The sequence below is a fragment of the Manis pentadactyla genome, chromosome 1, assembly GCF_030020395.1.
Source record: "Manis pentadactyla isolate mManPen7 chromosome 1, mManPen7.hap1, whole genome shotgun sequence".
Classification (NCBI taxonomy): domain Eukaryota; kingdom Metazoa; phylum Chordata; class Mammalia; order Pholidota; family Manidae; genus Manis; species Manis pentadactyla.
Genome location: NC_080019.1, coordinates 25,929,516 through 25,940,344, shown reverse-complemented (window position 1 = coordinate 25,940,344; position 10,829 = coordinate 25,929,516). Strand labels below are relative to the sequence as shown.

General features: G+C 39.1%; 1 protein-coding gene across 1 annotated transcript; it reads left to right on the top strand.

Moving 5' to 3' along the window:
- The first annotated feature begins 844 nt into the window (after nt 1-844).
- Nucleotides 845-8,910, top strand: FGA (fibrinogen alpha chain). Its single transcript, XM_057496881.1, has 7 exons — nt 845-1,002; nt 3,073-3,198; nt 3,661-3,844; nt 4,924-5,069; nt 5,673-6,175; nt 6,395-7,272; nt 7,994-8,910. Exons 1-7 carry the CDS (start codon nt 865-867, stop codon nt 8,701-8,703), a joined length of 2,685 nt encoding a protein of 894 aa, XP_057352864.1. The 5' UTR covers nt 845-864; the 3' UTR covers nt 8,704-8,910.
- Nucleotides 8,911-10,829: the final 1,919 nt, after the last annotated feature.

The following is a 10,829-nucleotide window of genomic DNA, read 5'->3' as shown; positions in this document are numbered from 1 at the left end:
TTTGTTATTTATCTGAAATTCATTTTTAACTGGGCATCCTGTTTTTTTGTTTGCTATATCTGGCAACTTCTAGCCAAGCAAAATTTTTACATGGAGATGAAAAGCCGGGAAAGTAAGTAAACATAACTAAAGGCATAGAAACAGGAGGGAAGTGGAATTTTTCATGGCACTGTATGTTCTTCTGTAACTGTTGACACTCCCTGAGTGCTTACCATGTAACAGTCACTGTTCTGAGGGCTTACAAGGATGAACTCATTTATTCTTCATAAAACCGTGCGGTAGGATGTCGTTACCCTTATTTTTAAAATGAGGAATCTGAGGCATAAAGAGGTAATCTGTTTAAAAGTACAGAGCTGGGAAAGGGTGTAGCTGGGATTCTAAACCAGGATGTTTAGCTCCAGGGGTTACTGTCTCAGCCCTCTGGGTAGAGGAATATCATCTGCTCAAGGTCAGCATCTAGAAGCAATTCAGGGTGAGCCAATCATCACAGTCATTTTTTAAAAGTCAGGTCATCCAGCCATGATTCCTCCATCAAGTGAAATGTCACTCGCCAGCTCTCCGCTTCACAGTGGGCTACAGCTGGCCCGTCCCAGCTGCCTCTGCTGTTCTTTCCAATACTCCAAGTACGGTTATGGGCTGCTGTGTTTCCATTTGCATTTCCAAAGTCCCGCTGTTCCTGGAATGTGGGATCTTCCCCGAACTGCTAATGCCTTTGCGACAGCTTATCAGAAGCAAACACGCTTGGGGAGTTGAGCAAGAACTTCCAGGACACCAGCCTTACAGAAGGGGCAAGGGAGGTAGAGCGCATGTTGACTGTCTAAACAGGACAAAGATAATGATTAATCAAAGGTCCCGCAGATTTAAATGGGATGGGAACCAGGAGTGGAGGTGATCCTTCTCTCCTTCAGCAGGAGCCCTCATCGGGAGCCAGACCCACCCTCAGAAAAGATGCTCTCCGGGAGAATCTTCTGCCTGGTCCTGAGTGTGGTGGGCACAGTTTGGGTATGATCCCCTTGGTTTTCTCTCTTGCTTTCTTTCTGGTGTTTCTTCCATAAAGAGCTTGCAGGTCTAAATCAGCCTCTTGTATGCCCTCCCACACTGTTGGCTTTATAAGCCTTAGGCCATGGAGGCCCCTAGATGGGCCTGACACCTCCAGACTGCAGGGAAGCTATCACATCTACAACTCAGTCTTAGAACTTTGGTGTTTTCTTTTAAAGGGAAGAAATCTTTGCCATCTTTGTCACTATAAAGCCTCAGGAGAGTTAATGTTAGTGAACAGAACAAAGCATTCTAATGATAAGAATATTAAACATCTACTAATTTATTTCTATTTGTCTATAATAAGCAGAACAGTGGTTTAATATAATTTTTTCTGTAAGGTTGTTTTTGTGTTTCTAGACAAATTAAAAGCAAATTAGTTCTCTTTGAAAACATATTACATAGCAAAATCAGAAGAGATTAATTGATTAGGTAATATGCTTTTGGGGAAGCAATTGTATTCTTTTAAGGTAATTACTAAATATTGAAATAATTTGTAAAGTTTGACTCCAGGGACTTTTAGAAAACAAGAGAAACTGCCTTCAGCAAGGCTTTTGGAATACTTTGGTTTTATAAAAACATGATAAATACGGTCAAAAAATTCAGTTACTTCCAGACTGTAAATTATTCTAGTCTATTTCTTCCCATTTACCACTCATAAACCATAGTAGCAGAGCAGAACAAACTAAAGAGGGTTTCTGACTTAACTTTTTCCCTTGTAATAAGATAATAAGTAAAAAAATTAATGCTGAATAAAACTAATATCATTTGTTAAAGTGATATTCTGTATGCTGCTTGATCTTCAGTTATTTCTCTCTTGTTGGCTAATTTAACTTTTGCCAGTTTTTATAATTGTGCCATTTTATTCTGAAGCATGTTTGAATTAATAATTGTATTTCTTGAATGAAAAGATTGACGGTGACTGTAATGGGGCATGTGGGGGGGCACTTGATTATGGGCGGAATCTAGTAACCACAATGTTGCTCATGTAATTGTATATTAATGATACCAAAGTAAGTAAGTGAGTGAGTGAATGAAATAAATAAATAAATATATGTGTGTATATATATATATATATATATATTTTTTTTTTTAAAGAAGGAAAGATTGTACATGTCCCCTTATATATATATTGTTCTTGATTGCTTGAATTAGTATTATTATTACTGGGGTATTTTTAAAACAATAACATGGCAAATTTTAATTGATTACAAAAATAAATTATTCAAGGTTCAAATAATCACAGCAAAATCCTTATAAGTTGATGATACAAAATAAAAATAGCTAAAACCCACATTCGTTTATGAGGATATAAAGTCATGTTGGAAGAATATTTTTATAACCTATTTCACCTTACAATAGATCACAATGGAAATTTTTTTTAATCTGTATTTCTCATTATAGGATGTTTAAAAAAAGTTGTCAGTCATAGGCCATTAATTTTGCTTTCAGTCCTTTTTCGTTGCAAATAAAAAAATAATATTGGATGAGTGAATAACCTTAAAAGCCTTAAGTCTGAATGGCCACATTTTTGTGTTTGGTATATATGACTCAAATTATGGACCATAAATATGGTCATAGAAGAAACTTGAAGGTTAGACAGACATGAAGATGGTGTATTTTCCTACTGAAACAAGAATTATAGTAGAAGGAACTCTGAATCTGTCAGTTATCATTTTATCTCCAGACATTAATGAAAGTGATAAGGTAAATTTTAGCTATTTTTTTATTTAATTAATTTTCCTTATTAGAGTGAACCCTTTAAAATGCCTACCATTTATTGGAGGCTTTTCAGTGTCAAACATAGTTACAAAATTTGTACACTTTTTCTCCTTTAATTCTCACAACTCCATAAAAATGGGTATTAGGATTTTCATTCAAAAGATAAACCTGAAGCTTGTAGAGGCCCCGGAGCTGGTGCTCTTAATTTCTGCCAGAGCCTCTCCTCCTTGGACGTTATAGGCATGCCAGGGTCTCCTCCACACCTGACTAAGGGTGCTTCTCTCTTTTATGTGTGTAAATGAACCTCTGAAGACGGCAGAAACCGAAGGAGGTGAGTTTTTAGCTGAAGGAGGAGGTGTACGCGGTCCAAGACTTGTGGAAAGACAGCAATCAGCCTGCAAAGAGACGGACTGGCCCTTCTGCTCGGATGAAGACTGGGTGAGCTGGGGGCATAGGGAGCAGATGCTGGAAGAGTGCACAGCATGACCCCTGAGGTCACAGAAAACTTTTCCAATGGGAAATAATGGAATAGTTCCTTATATGTTAAATTAAAGAAAACACATGAAAAGGAACCTAGTCTTGAGAGCACTACTTCAATTACCTTCCGAACTTCAGAGCCCTGGTGCAATTAACAGATTGAATTTTAGTTCCATATTCAGGCATATACTGGGAACCTGAGTATTATGGCCTCAAGATTTTGTGGGGCCGAATTTATGGTTAAGTGGACCCACATTCCAGAATTTCTCTAAGATCTCTGACTAGCCCTCTTAAACTATTTGTAAGTTGATAGATGATCTGAAGATACAGGGGAAAGAAACAATGGGGGCTGTATGGAAACCTTCCGAACTGTACTGGATCCAAGACACAGACCCTTAATGTAATTTTCCTCTTCACTTGCAGAACTACAAATGCCCTTCTGGCTGCAGGATGCAAGGGTTGATTGATGAAGTCAATCAAGATTTTACAAACAGAATAAATAAGCTAAAAAATTCACTCTTTGACTATCAGAAGAACAATAAGGACTCTAGTTCAGTGACCAGGAATATAATGGAACTTGTGAGAGGGGATTTTGCCACAGCTAACAGTAAGTATTATATTTAGTGCTTTGATTTTACAGCATACAACAAAAACAAGAGAAGTCCCAAATAAATATGATGTCCACACAGAGCAACTGCAATTTTATTCCAAAATACCTAGTATAGAAACACATGCCTTTACGATATCCCTGAATTTTTAAGAGGGGCTTGTTTTTTGTTATTTTTATAATATAGAAAAGGTTAGGTTAGAACTGTTTAGTCACAAGGTAAATCAGGGTTTTGGATTAAGGATTAGAATAAGTGTGTTCTTTTCAAGAGCATATACAGAAAATGTGATGGGCCCAACCTGTTGAGTTTCTGTTTTTGTTTCTATCCTTCAGAGAGGAAACTTTTAGAGGTTAAAGGACTTGTCAAAGACACAAAGTTATCATGTAATGGAGCTAGAAGTTCAACCCACAGACTTAACTGAGCTGATTACAGCTTTCTTTAAAATTTTAAATGTAGAGCTATATTTCAGCTCTCTCATAGGATTAGGACTAGGTCCCATTAGGACTAGGAAACGCTGGATTCACTCAGCACATGAGCAGCAAGGTTAGTGAGGCCTCAGTTCCTGAAGCTTTGCTTTGACTTTTTTGTATTTTTAGGAGACAAGTGACTAAGTTAAAGTCAGTGGTGCAATAGTAACTGGCAAGTGAGTAATCCCGTTGACCTAAAAATGCTCAGGAACAATTTAAAATATATAGGTAAGAAGAAAGACTCAGTAAGAATATCCAAGAATATGTTCAAGCCCCTTGATTAAGGATATAATGAAATAATTGTAATGTTCAAACTTACTATTTTACCTCCTAATTACACCTTTAAAATTCCAAAGAGATTTCTTTCTTTTCATTTAGTTAGATCACTCCTTGCTAGTAGGGCATCTTAATTGACATCTAGTACTAACAAGGATATAACATTGTCCAAAAATCAAATGCTTGCTACATTTGGAACTCACTAATATAATGTCCAGAGAAAAAAACTTATCAAAAAATAAAGGAGAATATTTGTAAACAAATTTCCTTCTTTTGCTGGCTATTATAAGCAAATCACTCAGCAGTTACTTCAGTATCCATATTTTCTGTTTCAGACAATGAAAATACATATAGTCAAGTAATAGAGGATCTGAGAAGCAGAATTGAAGTCCTAAAGCGCAAAGTCATAGAACAAGTACAGTATATTCAACTTCTGCAAAAAAATGTCAGGGATCAACTGGTAGATATGAAACGACTGGAGGTAAGTAAGCATGTGGCTCTGACACCAGATTACTTTGTTTTTTAAATAACAGTGAAAAGAAAGGCAATGCTCATTCATTGAATACCTACTGTATGTATATATAGCAAAGTATTAGATCCATCATCTGCCTACAAAAAGGTATTATTGCCCCCACCCTACAGATGAGAATAAAAGCTCAGCTACATTAAGCAAATTTTCCAAGGGCATATAGATAGTAAATTTCAAAAGCAAATATTCAGTCCCTGCTTGTCTTATTCCAAAACCCAGATAGTACCTTGCCTCTGAGACTTCAACCTCAGTCTCATGAAGGATCACTTCTTCATTGTTTTCTTTAAGAGGAAATTGTATCTTACTCTTAATCTGCTTTAAGTCTAAAACGAATCCAAATACCTCCTATTGCTTATTCTGGCTTGCTTATAATACTTAACATCTCTTTCACTGAGGATACTATATAAATGGAAAATAGAGTATTATTTGGAAGGTCTCCAAATCAAAGAAATTAAAACAGTTTCCAAAAAATAAACAAACTACAAAGAACTCAATAGACATAATTTGTTTATTTATAGCCACCTTTTTTCTTAATTGTTCTTCACCTCTCTCTAGGTGGACATCGATATTAAGATTCGATCTTGCAAAGGGTCATGCAGTAGGGCTGTACCACATGAGGTAAATCTAAAGGACTATGAAGATCAGCAGAAGCAACTTGAACAGGTCATTGCCAAAGACTTACTTCCCTCTAGAGATAGGCAATACTTACCAGTGATAAAAATCAGCCCAGATTCAGACCTGTTTTCCAGAGAGTTCAAGAACCAGCTTCCGAAGCCCCCCCCAGAGTGGAAAGCACTAATGGAAATGCCCCAGGTAAAAATGGAGTTAGTGGGGTCTGGTAGAGATGGAAATACTCGAGGAGACTCTGCATCTCACGTACCAGGATCAGCACCTGAAAGCCCCAGCAGCCCTGGGAGCTCTGGACCTGGTAGTGCTGGCGCTTGGAACCCTGGGAGCACCGGAACTGGAAGTTCCAGCACTTGGCACTCTGGGAGCTCTGGACCTGGAAGTTCCAGCACTTGGCACTCTTCGAGCTCCGGAACTGGAAGTGCTGGTGGGTCCGAACCTGGTGGTGCTGGCACTTGGCCCTCTAGGGGCGCCAGAACTGGAAGTAGCAGCACTTGGCATTCTGAGAGCTCCGGAACTGGAAGTTCCAGCACTTGGTCCTCTGGGAGCTCCGGAACTGGAAGTGGGGGCAGGTCTGAACCTGGTAGTGCTGGCACTTGGCCCTCTGGAGGCGCCGGAACTGGAAGTTCCAGCACTTGGCACTCTGCGAGCTCCGGAACTGGAAGTGCTGGCGGGTCCGAACCTGGTAGTGCTGGCACTTGGCCCTCTGGGGGCGCCGGAACTGGAAGTAGCAGCACTTGGCATTCTGAGAGCTCTGTTTCTGCTGGTGGTTCTAGGAACCTTGGGAGCTCCGGAACTGGAAGTGCTGGCAGTTGGCCATCTGGAGGTTCTGAGCTTGGGATTTTTAGGCCAGACAGCGGCACAGGACATGGGAGCACCAAGCCTACCAACCCAGACTGGGGCACATTTGAAGAGTTGTCAGGAAGTACAAGTGCAGGGACAAAGAAAGAGTACCACACAGGTAAACTGGTCGCTTCCAAAGGAGACAAAGAGCTTCTGATTGGTAATGAGAAAGTCACCTCTGGTAGTACAACCACCACTCGTCACTCATGCTCTAAAACTGTTACTAAGACTGTTATAGGTCCTGATGGTCGCAAGGAAGTGACCAAAGAAGTGGTAAATTCTGAAGACGGTTCTGAGTGTGGTGACTTGTCCCACATGTTATCTAGCAGGGGTAGCCTAGATGAGCTCCTTGCACAACCTGGTAAAACTTCTTTCTTTGACCTACCCTCCACTGGAAATTCATTCGCGAGTAGATTCCCATCTACAGGCTTAGAATCTGACATTTTCACAGACTTAGGGGAAACTAGCTCTCGCTTGGATGTACCTGAGTTCCATTCCAGCAGCAAAACTTCAAGTCAGAGCAAACAGTATGTAAGTAGCAGCACAACTTTCAACAGAGGAGACTCCTCATTTGAAAGCAAGAGCTATAAAATGGCAGATGAGGCTGGAAGAGAAGCAGATCATGAAGACGTCAGAGAAGCACATACTACCAAGAGAAGCCATGTTAAAACTCGCCTTGCCAGAGGTATCCATACTTCTCCTTTGGGGAAGCCTTCCCTGACCCCCTAGACTAAGTTTATTATTCCTGCAATGTGCTCCCATAGCACCTTGAATTTCTTTCCTAACACTCTAAATGCATTATTGAAATTACACTTCTTGTTATTTTTTGTGCTAGACTGTAAGTTCCATGGGGGCAGGGTCTTTGTCTATAATGTTCATCTCTGTATTCCCAAATGCCTAACAGTACAGAGTTATCACTCAATAAATACATGTTAAATGAATGAAAGAATCCCTTTGAAACTCGATGTTGAGTTTGTTTAACCAAATTTTTTCACCATTCGAAATGTGTGCTGTTGGAATTATCACCTGATTTATTAACGATATTTTTAGTGAATGTCTCAGCTGACATCTAGATCAGGTTATCAACAAGGCATATTAATATTAAATGATGCTTAGATATCTTTCTTTGCTGGTTATTTGCTATTAATCAGTACATGCAAGTTAAGTTCCTAATTCACTGAGGAAAATCCCCTTTGAAATGTGTAGGTTTAAATGACACTCACTTGCATATTTTCCATCCCAGTGTAAGTGAATCCTTTTCCCATTATGGAGGAAAGGAAGGAAGGAAGGAAGGAAGGAAGGAAGGAAAAAAGGCAGTATCGGCCTTCATTTAATCTGGGCTATGCCTATCTTTGTAAAGTTAAATGAGAGTAACGTCCTCCAACCAGCTTAATTTTTTTTTTTAGACTGTGATGATGTCCTCCAAACACATCCTTCAGGTGCCCAAAGTGGCATTTTCAATATCCAGCTACCCGGATCCAGTAAGATTTTTTCTGTTTATTGCGATCAAGAGACCAGTTTGGGAGGATGGCTTTTGATCCAGCAAAGAATGGATGGATCACTGAATTTTAACCGGACCTGGCAAGACTACAAGAGAGGTTTTGGCAGTCTGAATGACAAGGGGGAAGGAGAATTCTGGCTAGGCAATGAATACCTCCACTTACTGACACTGAGGGGTTCTGTCCTTCGGGTTGAATTAGAGGACTGGGCTGGGAATGGGGCTTATGCAGAATATCATTTGAGGGTAGGCTCTGAGGTGGAAGGTTATCCCCTGCAGGTCTCCAAGTATGAAGGCACAGCAGGTGATGCTCTGATTGAGGGTTCTGTAGAGGAAGGGCCAGAGTACACTTCTCATGCTGGCATGGAGTTCAGCACCTTTGACAGGGATGCAGACCAGTGGGAAGAGAACTGTGCAGAAGTCTATGGAGGAGGCTGGTGGTACAACAACTGCCAAGCTGCCAATCTCAATGGCATCTACTACACTGGGGGCTCCTATGACCCGAGGAACAACAGTCCTTATGAGATTGAGAATGGAGTGGTTTGGGACCCCTTCAGAGGTGCAGATTATTCCCTCAGGGCTGTTCGCATGAAAATCAGACCCCTGATGACCCAATAGGCTGAAAGAGTGAAAGTAAGAGCACTCTCTTTTCTTTGTATAATGGAGTAGAGAAAAAATAAGGAAGCTAAAGGAGTCAAGATTCTTTACAACTTACTAAAACAATTCTCAGGTGCTATTTTAATATTCTTTGTACTGTAGCTAAATGTAACTGAGACATATTAGTGCTTTAAAAAATAAAGTTACACGAATTTTTTACCTTTAAAATAGGTCTGTGGGTTTTAAAGTTTCTCTAAGGACACATCAAGGAACAATCTTCATAGCAGGAAGATGAAGTCAGTGGGACGCTCCTTTCTATAACCCTTAAGGATGGTGTTTTGAGAACATCTCCATTTCACACACCACTCAAATTCATAGGATCGTTGTTAGGTAAAAAAAAAAAAAAAAATCATTTCATCCATTCTCTTTGAATGGTTTTAAACCAATATTTTAAGTTACAAATCACCAAACTAACAATGGCTGGACTTTGTATAGGAATTTACAAATTATAAAGTACATTCATCACTTCTGTTAGCAAGCAAATCCAGAAGGCAGGAGAAACAATCTTTCCTAACTGAAGTAAAAATTTATTCTTTATGTACTTTAATGAAGACCATAATATGCGTCTAATATTTTTCCCCAGGATCTAATCAATTTCTTTCAAATATACGTGGAAAAATGCATTTAAAATCTTTTAAATATTTGCAAGTATTCAAAAAACTGATTGAATTTACACACTGATAAACAATCCCCACAGCATTGGTTTGACCACATTTTTCCACAAATCATAAAGCTGAACTATATTAAAATATCCCAAACACATTGGGATCCCAGTACATTTACTTCACTTGCATTATTTCTATCCCAAAGGTACCTGCTTCCTTTCTCTTAGAAAATAAAAAAAAGAAGGAAAAGAAAGAAGGAAGGAAGGAGAGGGAGAAGGGCTCAGGGTGAGGCTGTGAGCCAGAGCATGGGGGGCAAAGGGAAGGAGCGTCAGAGCTTGCAGATGAGTCCCACATGAAGCCTGGGTGTTCTGGCATTTCCCTATGTGCAATTAAAAATCCTCGGCATGACATCTTCAGAATTCACAGAAGTTTCATTTTTCAGAGTTCCAGGTCATCTCTGTGCCCACCTTATTTATGCTCATGCATATGCCTCCACAGAAGTCGAGATGGGAGTAGGAAGAATTTTATTTCCCAGAATGCTAAGGGACAGAATAGGGTCCCCAAATGAAAGTGACCTTGAATGTGAAGCACCATTCTTTTCTCATTTATTTGAAGGCTTTGCGTTTATTAGCAAAGAATAGGAAACCTCTTTTGATTTAACAAACAATAGCCAATATTAGCAAAACCATTGTACTTGATGATACAGTTTCCTTGTGAAAACAAACACAAAATATCTCTTTTCCCTTGTCCTTTCTCTATAACTTTTTACTCTATTTCCCTTATTCTTGAAATTAAATGTTAGTTTAGCTTCTCTGACTTCTATTCACATGGAAGCTCACTTTAACTTGGTTTCCACTGGGTTACCACACTCTTGAAATTACTCTCCTTAAAGTCAAGGAAAACTTTGTAATTCTAAATTTAATGTCCTACATTGAAGGCTCTTCCTGTTTGACCTCTTTTAAATACCTGCTACTCTCATGCCCATCCTACCTGTTCAATCTGCTTTTTTCTCTTGGTTTCTGTTCTACCATTCCCATCTGTCTCACCCTTCTGTCTTTGAAACTGGCAATTCCTTCCTCGACCACTCCTTAAATGTAGTAGTTTCTCATTAAAATAACTTTAGTATTCATTTTCAGCAGTCATAATTAGTTTTGACAGATGTGGCTCAACTAAGACATTTATTTGTTGTTCACAGAAATATCTACAGGCATATACCCCTAGAGTGTCTTCAGGAAGCCATCATCCTCACAAATGGCTTCCATTCTCAAATTTACCTCATGGCTCAAACATCATGTCCATGAATATCTGGAAGAAAGAGGAACGACAGTAGGGAAATGGAGTGACTTTTCTCTTTTTTTTTTTTTTTTTTTTTTTTTTTTTAATAATTATTTTTTATTGAAGGGTAGTTGACACACAGTATTACATTACATGAGTTTCAAGTGTACAACACAGTGGTAGAACATTTATATACATAATTCTAGG